General features: G+C 35.6%; 1 protein-coding gene across 2 annotated transcripts in view; it reads right to left on the reverse strand.

Annotated features, from left to right (window-relative positions):
* Positions 1-1,421: 1,421 nt before the first annotated feature.
* VTA1 (vesicle trafficking 1) overlaps positions 1,422-19,396 on the reverse strand; it is a 99,739-nt gene continuing 81,764 nt past the window's right edge. For both annotated transcript variants that reach the window (XM_036769250.1, XM_036769251.1), the window contains exons 7-8: positions 18,270-18,350; positions 1,422-2,511 (exon numbers count right to left, since the gene is read on the reverse strand). In XM_036769250.1, the coding sequence (XP_036625145.1) occupies positions 2,366-2,511; positions 18,270-18,350 (227 nt within the window). In that variant the 3' untranslated portion in view covers positions 1,422-2,365. The remainder of the gene's footprint in view (positions 2,512-18,269; positions 18,351-19,396) is intronic.

The raw sequence follows: 19,396 nt of genomic DNA on the forward strand, positions 1-19,396 counted from the left end.
GGTTATTATGCATTATTCCCCTCTAAGGATTCTATGACCTTGCCAAATTGGTCTCTTTGCTATTTCTTATATATAACACTCCCATCTCTCATCTCTGTGCCTTTGATTAGGTGAGCTAACAGGTCTGGCACCTCGCTCAGCTCCACTTAGAATCCTTAGCTTTCTTATAAGCTTAGCTCAGGAACTGCCTCCTCACAAAGCCTTTGATTCCTTCCCTAATTTGACATACGTGTGTGTATAAACATACACACACATATACATATACATATTTTTGTTATATGTATCTGTTGTTCCCTCCAAAAGAACATTAGCTCCTTGAGGGTAAGGACTGCTATTTTTGCCTTAGTATTTTAAATATTTTAAACATAGCAGCTATTTAATAAATGTTTGATTGATGTACTACTTCTAACAATGCAGTTAGCAACTCATCCATGTTTGCCTATCTGATGTGACTCTTGTGCATGCCCTCCTATAAATCCATGACAGGAGTGTTGGAGCCTTTTTTTAAAATTCTGTACACATTGCACGGATACCAGTGGGCCATGTAAGCTATCCATTGGTTTTCTCTTGTTCTGTGTGACCAATTCATCTTTTTTTTTTCTGGTCATATTTTTCATTGATGACACCCTTTATACTCCTGTGTAAGTCATTGCAATGTGTTACAGCCTAATGGCTATCATATGCCTCTACAGTGTCCTTTGAATGATCTTTAACTTCAATCATTTGTAGACTGTGTTCCATGACTTATAACCATGTAATAGTGACATTGAAAATATGGATCCTTGTTTCAGGGAGAAATGTGGTAATGCTAGAGAACTACAATTTCCTAAAGGCATTCTTGCCAGATAGTCTCCTCGTGTTCAGTTTCAGGCCCAGTTTATTGTCTATTTTCTATGTCTGTCCAAGACAAATGTACTGACAGAAGTGTTTTATGGGTTGTCTGTGTATACACTTATCAGTCTAGGCAATAGGCATTTTAAAAAATTCTTTGATATTTCAGGGTATTAAATAAAAATACACATGATCTTATTTAAGCCTGAAAAATCCAGTTGTCTTGAAACACAGATAGAGATGGGGAATACTGGGTGAAAATAACAAGTTTTCTATTACACCTCAGAACAGTTTACTCTTAAGGTACAAATATTGCTACACAGACAAACCCTCTTGGATTACAGAAAGCTACCCAAACAAAAATGGGTGTTAAGTTTAAAAAAAAAAAAGATTTACTCATAAAAAACTGTTTGGCAGAACTTGAAATCTGAATAGGACCTATTAAGTATACCAACTAACTTGGAGATACTGTTTAATAAATTTGTTTACTTTATAAACCAATCATATACCATGTTTGTCAACTAAAAATATGTTCTCTTAAACATGTCTATTGCAATATGTGGTATAAAACAGACATTGGGCTCATTTAATAAGTTATGATAGTTAAAAGAATCTTTTTTTTGTTTTTATTTCTTACATAATATGGATGCAGGTATAACACAGTGACACCATAATCCCCAAGAATAAAGCTTACACACTAAACAGTTCCAAACTCCAAGATCATAGTTATAAAATCTACAGGCTCCACTAGTAGTAGTTCAGTATCTTAATTCAAAGGGCCAAATTCTCAGACATTAGTACTAATGCCTTTTCATTCTGTGGAAAATATAAAATTAAATTGCTTATTGAAAGTAAATCAAACTAATATGCTCCAAAAATCAATGTATAAAACCAAGCAGTTTTGAAGCCCGCATTATTTAAACATTATTCACCGAGCACTTATTGTACTTGAGGCCTTACCTTCTTACTCTATTTCCTGTCAAGTAAATTTACTGTCTTTAATCTAGTAGAATTTAATGTGAACATAAACTGAGTTTTCAAAATGCTCTTTCCTTGATTATCACCAAGAAATTCATGAGGTGAAATTAAATATGATCTCTGATCCATAATGTTTTTTGGAATACTTTAAATTCAAATTCAGATTAATACAGTAAAACAGCATTATGGCTGCCTACAGTCTGTAGATGCTTTTCTTTTCCTTAATAATATATGTAAATTGAATTACTAAAGTTGTCCAATATAAACAGATTTTATTGAAATTTCTGTTTTCAACAGTTCCTTGTGCATTTTCAGTATCTTGCTAACATCAGCCCACTGGACCCAAACATGACTGGTTCCATGAAGTGGGAAATAAAGCTGGCTGAGGCTGCTGATGAAGGCTACAGCAGGAAACGGATACATAAACACAGGTTTTATTGTCATGTTCAATGGAACTGGAATCTTTCTTATTATTGTTTTCCTGGTGGGCTGAAGATGGAGTAATGGAGTGTTAGTTCTTTAGGCCAAAAATACATGAATGTTCTGGACAAAGGCTTCATTCTCTGCCTGTAGTTAGCAACTTGAGGGCTTTCTGTAGATTCTGCACAGCAGTGCTGACATCTTCATATTGCAAAGCACTGCCTGCATACTTGCAGTATTTCTGAGCTCTGGCAAAGTCCTCTGGTGTTAGACGGACATCCCCTGCAAGGAAAGAGCAATCAAAGAACTGAAAATCAATGAAAAGTGAATGTAAGCTACCCAGTTTGGTTAAATCAATGTTTACTTTGGGTATTTAATGGAGGTATTTAACTTTCAGGTTATTATATTTTCACTTCTATTTTAATGGAGTATGGCTTCTTTTGGGATACTTGACAGAAATTAAAAAAATAAAAGTGCATATGCTTTCATTGTATGATACAAATGCAGAATAAAATTTCCCTTTCAGAAACAAGAAAAAAACTTTTTATACTTCAAGCAAGTTAACTGCAAGAGTGTTACATCCTGGATGAAACCAGGACAGTGGCTTCTGTGTTTATGCTGGAATCAGTGAAGTCTTTTCATGGAATAATACACACAGACTAAAGCTTCAGCCCCCATTTGAACTAGAATACAATTTTATCACTCCAGACAAAAATAAAGGAATGTACTTCATATTAAAGTTTACACTTTTAAAAGAAGTGGCATTTTTCTCTATAAGAATTATGCCACTGCTTTTTTAGGGGCAGGGATTCTACATTTCATTTTCTTGAACTCTTTTGAAAAAACAAAGATTACCAAAGTTTACTCATATTTTTTTAAAATCAAAGAATGATCACCCTACATTTATTTTTATTAATCTGTACATTTTTTTAAATTACAAAGGTGGGAACTAATAGAGATCTATGAAGCATGAGCTCCTGCCATTTCCAAAGTCTTATCTAACTGTTGTAACTTATGTGGCTAAATTTTGTGCCACTCTGAAAAAAAAGATTACCTTCAGTGGAAAGTATGATGAGAAATGGGTTTTTCTTTTCATGTATTTAAGGTCTCTACATAACAACAGGGCAACAGATGTTCACAGCTCTAAAATCCCTATATATCAACACAACAGATGATAATCTGTTTAGGGGAGCCTTTTTCATTCCTTGGAAGAATTTGCTATAATTCAATTAGATTAAAAAAAATAGACCAGATTGGTAGGCTAAGGATAAAGCTAATTTTATAACTATATTAAATTGCAACCAAACAAGTTTTTTTTAAAAATAAAAGTAGTGGAATTTTATGACAAATTATAAGTCTTTCTGAAATTATTTAGTGCTAAGTAGAACTATATTTAATTTTTAAAAATTTAATTTTTAATTTAAATTTTAATTAATTTTCTTGATTAATACTGATATCAAAACGTGATGGGGAGAAAGGTTTGTTTAAATTGGACAAATGTTAAATTGAAATAATTCTGAGGTACTACCTTATGCCTATTAGATTGGCTAATAGGAAAGGAAAAGGAGAATGACAAATGCTGAAAGGGATGTGGGGAAAATGAAATATTAATGCACTGTTGGTGGAGTTGTGAACTGATTCCACCATTCCACAGAACAATTTGGAACTATGACCAAAAGGTGATAAAACTGTACATATCCTTTGACGTAGCAGTGCTACTACTAGGTCTGTATCCAAGGCAAGATAAAAAACAAAGTGAAAAGGACTTATACGTATGGAAATATTTATAGCAGCTCTTTCCTGGTAGCAGGGAGTTGGAAACTGGGAGGATGCCCATCAAATGGAGAGTGGCTGAACAAATTGTGCTATGTGATTGTGATGGAATACTATTGTGCAATAAGAAATGATAAGCAGGATGCTCTCAGAAAAACCTGGAAAGACTTACATGAGCTGATGCAAAGTGAAATGTACTGTGTATAAAGTAACAGAAATATTGGAAGATGATCAGCTATGGATGACTTAGCTATTCTCAGCAATACAATGATCCAAGACAACTCTGAAGGATTTATGATGAAAAATTCTATCCATCCCCAGACAAAGAACTGATTATATCTGAATACAGTTTGAAGTGTACTTTTTTAAACTTTATTTTTCTTGAGTTTTTTTTGGTTTATGCCTTCTTTCACAACCTGATATGGAAATATGTTTTGCATGATTACACACGTATAACCTATATCAAATTGCTTGCCTTCTCAATGAGGGGGTTGGGGAGGGAGGAAGGGAGAGAATTTAGAACTCAAAGTTTTAAAAATGAATGTTAAAAATTGTTTTTATATGTCACTGGGGGAAATAAAATATTAAATAAAATACAGATTTTAATTACTTTCAATTCTATTTATGAGAATTTCATATCTGCCTGGGAATTACTGTGGAATGAAATTTAAAAAAAACAAAACTGTCACTGATTAATTTACCCCTTCGAAACAGGTGATTAATGTTTATTTCCTTGAGGATTTATGAAAATACTAATAAGAACAAGGGATCAGAGGGCTGTTTGTTGAGTAAGTTAATGACTCTTGATTAATGGCATGACTCTACAGCCAAAAGAGATGCTGTGGCAATTATATGCTTCATATCAACCAAGTAGATAGCAAATCCAGATATTCAGAACTTAAATTAAGCAGATAATCATCCTAATTAAGATTTTCTAAATCTTCAACTAGGATATATTATTTAAAAGAAGTTAAGATACATCATTAGAATAAATTATCAATAAAAGGAAAAGATTTTAAAAAATATACTCAAATGTAGATGGTCTATATTCATCATTACTGATTTGACTTACAGTGAATATACAGAAAAAACAAAACATTTGAACATTGTTACTGTACTGCAAAAACAAACAGTCAAGCAACACAAATTAATAAATAATTATATGCTAAATGAAAGCATATTCTATACCTTCTGTTAATACATTAAAAATAGGTATTTTTTCCTCTATTAAACCTGAAAAAATTAGTACACTGAGCTCAGAAAAGCATGTTTCAGCCTGGGATTAAAAAAATAATACATTATCATAGAAAAAGAACATTATATGTATATACGTATATGTATCATACACACGTAAAGCACAAGAAAGAAGGAAAGAAGGAAGGAAGGATGGAAGGAAGGAAAGAGAGGGAGGAAAAAAAGGAATGAAGGAAGGAAAGAGGGAAGAAGTATAAAGGAAGAAATAAAGATAAAAAGAAAGGAAAAAAGAAAGAAATTAAGAAAGAAAACTCACTCAAATACAAAGCAGTTTCTATTAAAAAAAAAAAAAGGTCAGTGGCTCTGCAATCAGGAGACCTGGGTTCAAATTCCAACTCTGACACTGACTACTTGTATGACTTCAGGAAAGTCCTTCCCAACCCCAAGTTTCCTCAACTGCAAAATGAGGTGGTTGTACTAGATGGCTTCTGAAGTACCTTTCAGTTGTAAATCTATCACCTTAGAGGGTATAATGTTACCAAACTGGGTGAAAATAAAACCTAACCTAAATACTGCTTCATTTTGTGCTTAATATTTTTAATGCCAAGAGAAACTAGTAAGCTATTCTTTAGAAAATAGTCAAGGCATTTGTCCAGAATTTAGCTGATTTACTGGAAGGAGGCCTAAAGTGAAGAATCTAATCTTATTTTTACAGTACCAGCCTTAGTACTTTTTTCTAGCATTGTGCTATTTTTAATATTATGATATAAATATAGGAGCACAGTGGCAAAAACTCTTTTTACTCTTTTAGTTCATAAATTAAACATGTCTACTAATGACAAAACTGCTAACAAAGTGGGCTCTGCATTTTATCAGAAATGGTAAATTATAAAGACATCAACTACATAATAGTCATAGAAAAACTAAAATTATTATTCATGGAAGCTTAATAAATCCAGTTGGTAGCTTTAGTTTTACTCTACTAATTATAAAACTAAAGAAACAGAAAAACCATTAAGTAAAATAGTTACACTATCTTAATGTGGAAACCACTAGAAAAATAGTAAATCAAATTTAAATTTCTAATTCAATTTTTTCCGTTGCTCTTAAGTTGGCATTTAAGAATAAATTATAGAAAAGGTTAGTTTCTTGGAAAAAGTCCTCATATCTCAAATATATACAGAACTGAGTCAAATTTATAAAAATATGAGTTATTCCCCATTTGATAAATGGTCAAAGGATATGAATTGACAATTTTGGGAAGAAACCAAAACTATATATAGTCATATGAAAAAATGGTCTAAGTCATTTTGATTAGAAGAATGCAAATTACAAACTGAGGTACCATCTCATACCTATCAGATTGGCTAAAATGACAGAAGGGAAAAAAAATAACAAATATTGGAAGGGATGTGGAAAAATTGGGACATTAATACACTGTTAGTGCAATCGTAAACTGACCCAATTACTTTGGAGAAAAATCAGGTATTATGCCCGAAGAGCTGTGTATACCCTTTGACCCAGCAATACCATTGTTAGGTCTGTTTCCCACAGTGATCACGGGAAAAAGAAAAGAACCTCTACGTTCTAAAATATTCATGGTATCTCATGTAGAGGCAAAGAACTGGAAAGTTAGGAGATGCTCATCAACTGGGGAATGGCTGAACAACTTGTGGTATATGATTATGACAGAATAATACTGCCCAGTTAGAAATGACAAGGAGGTTGTTTTTAGAAAAACAAAGAAAGGGTCGCATGAAATAATGAAGAGTGAAACAAGCAGAAGCAAGAGAACGCTGTATACAGTAAGAGCAATGATGTTTGAAGAGTAACTGTGAATGAATAAGCTACTGAGTAATATGAATATTCAAATTAACTACAAAGGACTTATGAAGAAGATATTATCTACTTCCACAGAAAGAACTGGAAGTATGTATCGTATGGTTTTATATACATCTGTGTCAAATGTTTGCCTTGTCTAGTGCAGGGTTGGGAGGAAGAAAGGGAGATAATTTGGAACTCAAAAATGTAACAAAAAAATTAAAATAAATGTATTTTTAAAAGATGAACAATGAAAGAACCAAGCACAGGTTAAAAGGATCTTCAAATATGGCTGGCTACTGTAAAAGAAAAAAGAAAGATTTAGAAAATATTAATGAAAATGCTTTCATTAATAGAAAAGACACCTCCTCAGCTCCCCCCACCTCCCCTCTGACCTCCTACTTTACAGCTCCCTTTTGTGTATAATATTCCTCCATTAGAACGTAAGCTTCAGGAACTGTTTTTCTTTTTTTCTTAGCACAAAGTCTGGCACACAGTAAATGCTTTACACACACTTTTTTGCCTTGCCATATTAGATAGAATAAGACTAAATCCCCTTTCCACAGGACAGACCTTCAAAAAATTTCAACACAACTAATATGGCTCTTTGAAATCTTTGTATTTTAAGGCTAAATATCCTCATTTCTTTCAACAGATCCTCATATGGCAAGGACTCAAGGCCCTTCACTATCCTAGTCATTACTCTCTGGAAACTCTCCAGGTTATCCATGGCCTCCTTAAATTGTGGCACCTAGAACTGAACATAAGGCTTTGGGTGGGGTCTGACTAGTTTACAGGATCACAGATTTAGAGACAGAAGGGTCTTTGGAGGTCACAGATTGAAATGCCTTCATATTATAAGTGAGGAAATTGAGGCTCAGAGAGGTTGAAAGACTTTTGCAAGCTCATAAAGGCCAAGCCCAGGTCTTCAAGGTACAGTGGAGAGAGCACTGGCTCTGGAGTCTGATGACTTAGGATCCACAGCTAAATCTTGTTGTTTACTTCTATAAGACCTTGGGTAAGTCATTTACCTTCCCTCTTGCATAGATGCCCCCCTCTCTACTCAAACAGCCATCAAACAAGTTGAGGTCATCAATACTTCTTAAGTCTGGACTACTGAACAAATCTACCTCATCTGCCTACTTCACCTTGTCCTACTCTTTCGGCTGCCATACAAAGCATTGATCTGACCAGGTCATCCTCCACTAAATAAATTCCAAAGTCTCTCTATTTCCATTAGGATCAAAGCTGAGCTCCTGGGAGGCATTTACAATTTTCTTCCTACATCTCCAGCTTTACACGGGACTTCTCTCCATACACTCTACAGTCCAGCTACGCTGCCCTACTGTAATGACAATTTTGATCTGAAGATCTTTCCTACCCATTAATAGGCTATGTGACCTGCTTACATCACAGGAAGCCTAAGTCACATGTGGTGGGAGGAGCTTCCTGACAGGAAACAACTATCTGAAGAACATCACTTGGATGTCCTGTGATAACTTTAGACTCAATGTATCTAAAAAGGAATTCACAATTTTTAACACAACTAGGTGATGCTGCAGATAAAGCACTAGACTTTGAGTGAGTCAGACTTGAGTTCACATGTGGCTCAAGAGACTCAATAGCTGTGTGACATGGGGCAAGTCACTTAACCTCTGTGCCTCTTTCCTTATCTGCAAAAATGGGGATGATAATAGTACCTGTGCCAGAGTTCTTGTGAAGGTCAAATGAGATAATATTTGTAAAGCATGTAACAGTGCCTGGCACATAGTAGGCACTTAATGTTTGTTCCCTCCCAAAATTCCTTATTTTTGTCCTCAGTGCATGTTCTCTGACTACTTCATAAAAATTTTATTAAATTTCTTTGTTGAGTCTACCACCTTCTTTGTGTAGGCTGTCCCTTACACCTGTCAAGACTTTTTCCATACTGCCTGCTAAAATTTTCCTCCTTTAGACTGAACTTAGCTGTTACCTTCCACATTAAGCCTTTTCCAACATCCATAGCTCCAAGTAATCTCTACCACTTTAAATTTCTCACAACACTTGATTTCTTTTGCTCTTATTACAGTATGTCTTATACTACATAGGTGCAAATCTTTAGAATATCCAGAAGAAGATAATGATTGACAGTGTTAAATGCTGCAGAGAGGTTAAGGAGGAATAGAAATAAGAAAAAGCCATTAGATTTGGCAATTAAGAGGGAAGTAATAATTTTGGAGAAGGCAGTTTTCAGTTTAATGATAAGATTGGAAGCCAGATTGCAGAAGGTTTTAAAGTAATAGGAAAGGACGTGAAGGCACTGATAGCAGATGGTTTTCTCAAAGAGTTTAGCTGTGAAGGGAAGGGCATGTCATAGGATGATAACTAGTGAGGATTGTTGGATCAAGTGAAGATTCTTTACGGACAAGACAGATATTTGAACACTTGTAGTTAGTAGAGAAAGAACCAGTAGACAGTATGAAAGTAAAGTGAGTGGGAAAATAGAGCGGGCAATTTGCTAGAGAAGGTGAGAAGGGTTGGGATCAAAGGCACATGAGTTAAGGGTCTTATATAAGAAGGTGGGACCAGAGAGTGTTTAAGTAGAGAAAATAAAGATCTAGAGGATTTCCTGAGAAGGGAGGAGAGTGACTCAATCAGGGAGGAATAGAATGTTTGCCCGGCTGTAGTGAGGGCCCTGCTGAGATTATGTAACAAATTTATAATGAGTCTAGTCAGCATGGTTTTGTGATTTCCTCATGCTCCATTCAGCAACATGAGAAGAGAAGCCACAGAGGTGGACGGTGGGGGTAATGCAGGGGTGAAGTTTGGCAAGACATAATCAGAAGTAGGACAAGCGAACAAGAGAACTGAGGATGGAGGATAGTTTAGAGTTGAACTGGCTCACCAAGGGGTGAACATGACAAAGGGAGAAGAGTACAGACAATGCAAGGGTCTGGCAGTGAACTGAGGAATGCAGGAATCAAGGTCATGACAAGAATGAAGGAAAGGATTGGTCTGGAATCAGAAGGCATAAAGATGGAACAATAAAAGATTATGATTAGGTATGGCGTTTTGGAGTCCATGGACATGGTAATGATACAGCTGTGGATGATCATTTATTGTACGCCATGCGTTTGACGACATTATCTCATTTTATCCTGACAACAACCTTAGGAGGTAGGTCCTATTATTATTATTACTCCCATTTTATAACTGAAGAAACTGAGGGAGACAGAGGTTAAGTGACGTGCTCAAGGTCACACAGCTAGCAGATGTTTGAGGCCAGATCTGAAGTCAGGTAATCTTGACTCTAGGCCCAGTGTTCTATCCACTGTGCCACCTGCTGGCATGGTCAAGGGAATGATCATCTCTGTACAGAAGAATGGAGCAATAAGTTATTAGAACTAAATACACTGAGGATCTTAGAAGCAGCAGTATTTGATGGAGTATTAAAATGTATGTTGAGGTCTAATATGTAAGCAGGAGCTAGAGAAGAAAGAAAGTCCATGAGCCAGGCACTGATTTCATTGATGAAAGAAGGCGGTATGGGAGCTCTTTCAGGTGTCTAGGGTTTCAAGACTGTCTTGTGTAAGGCTGTGTGAGGTGGAAAATGGGAAAGGTCTTGTCCCACAGGGCAGCCCTGAGCTAGAGATGCTCTTGGTGCAGGGCCCTACTTGGGTGGGAAGCAGAGAAAGTCTGGAAAGCAGCTCTGGCTCAGGGTTCTAAATAGTTTTTCACTTTGTCTCTCTGGCATCTTGCACAAGGATAGGACTTAGTCAATATTTATCGATTTGTAGTGAATAAACAGATGCTGCCTGGGAAAATACAAGATTATTATAGTTTTTCTAAGGTGACATCATGGTTTAGAGGTATCACTTATGCAGGAGAAATTAATCCTTATTCCCTTCATTCAGGCCTATATTTGGCCCCACTTCTGTAGCCCTCACCCAAGAAAAAAACAAAGGAAAAAACCAAAAAAACCCTGTGATGTGACATGGCAACTAACTGCTTCTGCAGCTCTTGCTTCCCCAGAAGTTATAGCTAATGAAGATGTTGAAAAGAAGGTTCTTGCCACCAAAGTCTTGACTTTGTCAAATGGTTCAATATTAGGAATGTATATGGGTTTTATCAGTGGAAATGAAATTAAAGAAGACACATTCCTCTGCTTTACTGCTGAACTGTAAGAATGATGGAACCTTTCCATCTGCCTTGCAGCTAAAACTTCTTATATGTGTTGCCCTCACTATTAGAATGTGAGCCTCTTGAAAGCACAGACTGTCACTGCTTTTCAATTTGTATTCCCAGTGCTTAACACACAGTAAGCCCTTAATAAATGCTTTTTTTAAATTAATTGATATACTTAGGTCTAAAAAACAAAATAAATTCCCCTGATGAGCAAAACATATAGTGGTTTTAATGCAGTATAATCTTAGTTTAATAGTGTGATGTGGGAACTGAAGGTTATTTGATAATAGAGTACAATGATATAAGTCTAATGTCTGGTGTGAGAAAAATAAAAGTTCTATTGTACTTTTCCTTGGTTAGACTACATTTGTAATAACATGGCTAGTCTTAGCAGTCACTTCACAGAACAGATAATGACAATCTGGAAAACGTCAATAGCAATGTCAATGGTAAGGCAGTGGTTTTCAAGCTTTTTAGTCTCAGGAACCCTTTATACTCTTAAAAATTATTAAGGACCCTCAAAGAGTTTTTATTTATAAGCCTAATGCCAAATGCACACTTATCCAAAAGACTATTTTGCAGAGAACTTGAACACAAATTCAGCTTTCATAGGGTGGTCAGAAGAAGTGGTATAAGGACACTCTCAAGGTATCTCTGAAGAATTTTAGTATTGACTGTGAGACATGGGAAATGCTGGCATAGGACTGCTCAGCATGGGCACATTTGCCCTTATCAAAGAAGGTATTATATTCCATGAGCAAAGCAGAATCACAGAAGCACAAAGGAAAGGTGAACTGCAGAAATTCAGAGCCACCTCCATCCTAAATATCCTAAAAGACCACTTGTGCCTGATCTGTGGAGCACCTTCCAATCTCATACTGGACTGATCAGCCATAGCCAAACACATTGTTTCCTGACCCCAACACTGTGATGTAATTACTCTTCTTTGAAAATGAAGGAACAAACAACAACAATATGGGTTATATCTAACACTATTTATCACATTAGAAATTAAAACATCTTTGTATTATTATGAAAACAGTTTTGACTTTGAGGATTCTCTGAAAGGGTCTCAGTGGTCTATAGTGTAAAGCACACTATGAGAACCCCTGTGATAAGGGGTCTATAAACCATTTCATATGAAGATTAGCTGAAGAAATGGGATAGTTAAGTCTAGAGTAAACTACTGGGATAGCATACTAGACATCTCGAATATTTAACAGTGTGCCACAAGTATGACTTGTTCTGAAGGGCAGACCTAGAATCAATAATGGTGTGGAAATTACAGGGATGTATATTTTAAATCAATATAATGAAAGTCTTCTTAGTAATTCTTTTATTGTTGCAGTTTTTCAATTGTTTCAGTTATGCCCTACTCTTCATGAACCCATTTGGAGTCTGCTTGGCAAAGATACTGGAGTGATTCGCCATTTCTTTCTCCAGCTCATTCTATAGATGAGAAAATTGAAACAAGCAGGGGTAAGTGACTTGCCCAGGGTCACATAGCTATTAAGTGTTTGAGGTAAAGTTTGAACTCAGGCCTTCCTGACTCCAGGCCTGGCACTCTATCCACTGTGCCAACCTAGTTGCCCCAAATATATTCATTACAACTATCTAAGGATGGAATTCATTTCTTGGGGGGTGAGCAGTGTTTTCTTCAAGAAGGAGCTGAATAATAATTTGATTGCTGGGATACTGTTCAGGAGGTTCATGCTTTTGGACAGAGGTCACATCATATGATCTCTAAGGTCCTTTCCAACTCTTACATTTTATGACTTTTATAACTACAGAAGGGGATCAAGTGAACTAGGCCTAACAGTAGTATGGAAACAAAAAGTCCCTAAACAGACCAATGTAATGAAGACATACTTTCTTCCCTAACCTGTCTTAATTCCTGTGCCTTCCCTCTGTTAATTATTTCCAATTTATCCTACATACAGTTTGCTTTGCATATATTTGTTTGCATGTAGTCTCCCCCATTAAGCTGTAAGGTCCTCAAGGGCAAGGACTATCTTTTGTTTCTTTTTGTAACCCTGTGCTTTGCACAGTGCCTGGTATATAATAGGTCCTTGTGAAATGTTTACTGATTAATTAATGTTTTCTCATACAACCTTAGGCTACTTGTCAATACCCAGTTTTCTCTTTTTTTTTTCTTCCCCTCCCCTACCCCTTTCAGGTTCAATTGCCACTCAACTCTCAGTTTTTTGCTTCCTTCCCTTCTCAGATTCTGATAAAACCTGGAAAGCCAGAATAAACACACTGGAACTGTAGCGCACATCAGCTAACATTATGGTTGCTACCAGGAATCTACATTGCCAGGAGGACTTTATCTCTTATCAGGAACAAAGAATGCATAGTGCTATCTATACTCTGGGGATTAAGTAACGGAATCAATTCTAAATAAACCTGTCCAGATGTCACAACGAACCAAGTGAATGAGTTCCCACAGACTTAATGAGAATGTATAGGGTGTGTGTGTGTGTGTGTGTATGATGGTTTGGATAGTTTTAAGTAACCACATATTGATGTGAGATGGCATTAAGTAGAATGTAAGAATAAAGTCATAGTTATTATTTGTTACCTTTTAAAAAGATCATAAAGAAGCACTAAAGATCCTTCTTAATTTAGGTTCCACCTAAGAGGTGAAGAAAATTATTTAAGCTACACATGGATATGCCTGTAATTCTTGCTACTGGGGAGACTGAGGCTGGTGGATGACCCAAGCTCAGGGGTTCTGACCAGCAATGTGCTAATAAGTTAACTGGGTGTTTTCTCTAAGTCTAGTACCAATATGGTAAGTCTAACAACGATACGGCAAGCCCTGGAGAGTGAGGGCCACCAGGCTACCAAACGAGGAGCAAACAAGCCCAGGTTGCAACTTTCACACTCCCATGATCATCAGTGAGATCAGAGTGGCCAATGTATTTCTAGCATGGATTAGATATGGAGACTCAGTATCAAAAATAAATGAATAAACTTCATCTGGCAAAGTAAGTGATGACCAATATTTTGCTAAGTTCTTTACAAAACACTTTTTGATACTAAAGAAAATATACTTGAAAAAAATCAACTGATAATCTTCACATAACTTTGTAACTTTCAAGAAAAATTATTGTGAATAACAATGAATGTGTCCAAAGTTCATTCTTTTCAATTAACTCTGTGAATCTAATTTAGTTCGTAATAGGAAAAAGTTGTTTCCCCGTCTTGGATTTCTGCCAAATAGGCTGAATTGACTAGACAATTTCACTGTATTTCCTGTGTGAATGGGGAAAAAATGTAAGTAACAGACATGGTCATTATCCAATTAAATAGTTTAATGTAAACAAAGAGCTTCTTAGTTAATTTCTATATCTAGATGATATAATAATGTCTACTATATATAACATTCCTGGACTTTATCAGAGTCTCATCATTTTGCAAGGTCACATCAACCCTGAAACTCACCCCTTCTCAGTATCTTTCACCCCTTTGTTCCTTCCTCTTGGATCCTCCAGTTAAGGAGGGTCCTCAGGGCAGCCAATGCATTATTTCTTATCCAGCAGTACTGCTTTCCTCCCCTCCCCTTTTCATCTTTTTAGGTGTTGTCTTCCCCATCAGACTGTGAGCTATTTAAAGACAGGGACTGTCTTTTGCCTTTCTTTGTATCCCCAGCACTCAGCATAGTGCCTACAACATAGTAAAGGATTAATAAAAGCTTACTGATTATTGATTAATAACTTCACAATTTCAATTTCACTTGAAACAATATTTTAAAATACAGAATGCTGGTTGACCAGGAATATAAACTTCCATAACAGTTAAAGTTATCTACATATACTCTATTATTGCCTTGTTTTATACAAATAAGAACCATAGAATTTGAGGAAAATTAGTCACTGTGGATTTTCCCAATTTATAAATGACATATATACTTATATATTAATAATATGGCTGGAGCTCTTACTGTCACTGCAACCAATATGAAAAAAAAATCTGGATGATATATAGGACCTAGAACATTAGAATCTATAGAATCTGGAGAATTTTTTCACTTATTTTATTGCCTGAGACTCTACCAAGTGAGATTCATCTTAGTAAGCAATCTTGTTCTTGACATTTTTTTTGTATCATGGACAACCTTTGGCACTTTGGCCTATGAAACCCTTTTCGGGATAATGACTTGTCTACATTCACAATGAAAGGAAATGCTAAATTTCAGTGAGAGGTCATAATAAAGAGGCCATACACCCCCACCCAAGTTCACAGACCCCTTAACATCTATGCCTAGACACTTAATTAAGAACACTTGCGCTAGAAGAATCTGCAGACTAAAAACTGGTTCAGCTCGTTTTCTCTCACTAACACTTTTATACTAATAGAATAGGAATTTTGACTGGAGGAGAAAGAAAATAATTTTTGGAGTATTCAATACTTTGGGGACTAGGGTAGGCCTCATTAGACATTAGGAACCTGGAAAGAAGGTTGAGAAGTACAGAAAAAGATACAGAAAGCCATCCAAGACAGTTATCTATTAAAAAAGAATGCCTTGTCCAAGAACAGGAAAGAAACTGTCTACTTCTCTTCAGTATTTCCTGCTTTCAGAATCTACAACTCAAGATAATACTATTAGTGCTATAATTCAGGGCCTTAATGAGTTAAGCAAGGTTTTATGGGATAGCTTGGAAACCTAAACACAATATATAATGTTTCTATATGGAAATGATTTGGGAGTTTCTAACTTATAGGCATACTTTAGGGACACAATGTATTTTGTAAATTTGTAACTGTCTATACAATTTATTCCAATCTTCATTGCTTACTTATATTATTTCTATAACACAGCTTATATATAAAAATGTATTATATATTATATAATATATAATTACATAATATGTATATGTAATATATACAAATATGTAATATATATATATATATATACACACACACACTCACACTACATATATGTTATATGAAATGATGATCTAGAGATTTAGATCAAAAGGGAAGGAACTCTGATTATCACTGATTTCCATGTTACAATCAGGAAGTTATTATAGCCCAGTGTTCCACTGTTCTTTTCCATGAAAAATGAAACATTTAAGTGTTAATGACTCCTTTAATTGCTAAAGCTTACTTAAACTCAAAAATTAATTAGCTATTTATCAACTGAAGCTTAATTATGCTTAAGTAGACATTAGCCTGGTTACCATTTGTACTGAATAAATGAAGAACACACGATACTGTCTTCTTTGGGCTTTCATTTCCCTACCTAGTCACAAGACTCAGTGAAACAAAATTCCTATTAAAGCAACCTTTTATCCCATTGTTCTCCATTTGTTATATTACAGAATCTCAGAGAGAGAAGGCATGCATCCCTGACATCCACTTCTGCATGGAAACCTTCCAAAAGGAACCTATTAGAAGGCTGGGGAGAGGAGGGAGGAGAAGGAAGAGCTGAGATCTTGAGAGTTGAGAGGCGGAAATGGCTGTGATTTTAAAACAAAACGGTATGAATAATAAACTTTTTCTCCCCTAAGAACTCACCATTACTGGACACAGTCCATTCTACCCTTGGACAGTTTTTATTATTTTAAAGTAATCCCCTAGTTAGTAGCTTCTTTGCAAGTTCCTGCTCCTTACTCTGCCCACTGAGACTAAATAGAGCAAGTTAATTCTCTATTCCACATGGCATCACTTAAAATATTTGAAGACAGCCATCACGTACCACCTGAGTCTTCTTTTCTTCAAGTTAAACACACACTGTCTTCTCTACCTACAGTATGATTCTTATCATCCTGGTTCTTCTCCTTTCATTAGTATTAAGCAAGGTATAAAACAAGATGTAAGCTTGCCAAAGGTGTTTGCTACTGTCATGGAGGATGTCTTGTGGAATAGAGGAGATGACTGTCTGTAGATGGTAGTGTCCTCCAAATTCTTCTCCTTTTAAATGATATTTTCTTTTTCTGGATTTAGGTCCATAAATTCAATTTCAATTACAATTCAACTAGCTGCATTCCTTGGATTTGATACCACCCCTGTCACACTCCCAGGAAAAGCTCATTGCCAGGCAACCTATCATCCTGGAGATTATAGCAGCTTTGGTACTCCTATTTCATCAGTAGTCTCTGTCCCTCTGACTGGAGAGCAAAGCAAAAAGCCTCCATTTAAAGAAGACCAACAGCCTGACCATTTCTCACCAACTGCACCCCTTGTATTCAACTCCACTGTTACCATGCCCCCTTTCCACCTCCTCCTTTTCTGATGCCTTCTGTATGTTGTAAGCTCCCTGAGTATAGGGACTGTCTTCCTTTTTTTTACTTGTATCCCCAGCACTTACCATAATGTCTAGCACATAGTAGACACTTAATAAATGTTTACTGAATTGATGATATTTTGGTTTTTGTAAATATTACAAGGCCTCCTTCATTGAGATCCCTAATTATTTTTTAAAAAAGATTAGCCTAACAGTTCATGTAGGAAAAACTAAATGGATGAAAATGCCCATTGGACAGAGTATGATAGGCAAGTGGTTGGCCATTGAAGTGGGCCTAGATTTGTATAAAAGGAAGACAGTGAGCTAGATGGCACCTGAGAAACTGTACAGTGTTTTAAAAAATCCAAAACTGCCCCCCAGTGCAAACTCCCATCTTTTTCATAGGTGCAAATCTTGGAATACCACAGTCTCTAAAGAATCAAAGTCACAGGTGACCCAAAGTACATTGGAAAGCTATATAAACATGCTGCATTTTAAAAATCAAAATTGTAAGAAAATGGCACAAAGGCTATCACTGAGGAAATATATGATCAGAAAAGAAGATGTATCTCCTGTGATGAGAATAAGATGATATTAGATGAACAGATCAAGTATATCATTGGTATTTACAAAATATAAAAAGGACCTAGAGTGGGGTCTCTAGCCCTTTGGGTGAATCTTGAGGGGAAGAACAGAAGACAAGAACAAAAATCCCAAAGAAAGATAAGTCATGTATGGGTTATAACATGCAATAATGGAGGCATTCTTCATTTATTATTATCTTTAAAAATAAAGTGGAAAACAATATAAAAACCTCATAAAACACACCCAAATCAAATAAATAAAGGCTTACCTATGGACATAGTACTGAAAAGGGCTGGATCAACAACAGGAATATTCTGCGTTGTGGGCTGTATGGTACTACCTGTTACACCTGCAAATCAGTAAAGTAGAAATAGGTATGAAAGCATCAAACCTTTAATTATAAACTCACAAAACATGCAAGGAATCATACAGAAGTTTTACTACATTACCTAACTATATTCACTGACTTTAACAGATTTTGATTTGCTATATCTGATCATGAAAAATAAATAAAAATAAAAAATAAAAAAATAAACTTTGAGAATTTATATGTATTTTTTGGTAGAAAGCTCCAGATTGTGTATTTTTTTTTTGGTCATACACATTTACTTATTTCAAACTGCTTTTGAATTATAACTGTTGACAGAGAAATGTAGATTAAAAAAAAGCCCTCTTAACTACCACTTTGCATTTTGTGAATAAGTTGTTGAGGAAGAGGGTGGGGAGAAACAACATAAGCAAAGTAAAGATAGTGGGACACCTATGTTGAAGTCTTGAAGCAAAAGAAGGGAGCAGAGGGAATAAGTCTGGATTGTTTAGGTGGGGTCAGAAGTTGGAGGGCAGAAGTTGCTGGGCAGAAGAGTTTGTGAGTTATGATATGATACGTGGATTCTTAAAGACAACAATAACAAACCTGATACAAGCTTTTAATCTATAAGAGGACAATAATAGTATCTGTAATTAAAAAAGACAGCACTAATTACAGAAAAGTCATCTCAGTTACTTGTATTTGAATTTATCACTAACATCTTCTATCATAAATAATTATAGGACTAGAAGCAATTTGTTTCAAAAGAGAAACAAAATGTCTTTTACATTTGTTATAGTTACTGCTTTGAGTGCAAAAGGAAAAAACTTCACTTGTTTAAATAGTCTATCTTTTCTCCTTGTCCCCCTCCCTCTTGCCACCCCCACCCCCACCGCCGTCAACTTTTGGTGGTGGAAGTAGAAACTGTATATTAGTACGTACTATTCTTTTCAGATATCTTAAGGATTTCCCTTTGATAAAAGTGCATCCTGAACTTTTATATGGAAGAAAGTAAATCATTCTTAAAATGAGAAAGAGGGGAAACATCTGTTACATTTATAAATTTAAAAAAGTTTCATATTTGTATC

The sequence above is a fragment of the Trichosurus vulpecula genome, chromosome 7 (assembly GCF_011100635.1).
Source record: "Trichosurus vulpecula isolate mTriVul1 chromosome 7, mTriVul1.pri, whole genome shotgun sequence".
NCBI classification, from domain to species: domain Eukaryota; kingdom Metazoa; phylum Chordata; class Mammalia; order Diprotodontia; family Phalangeridae; genus Trichosurus; species Trichosurus vulpecula.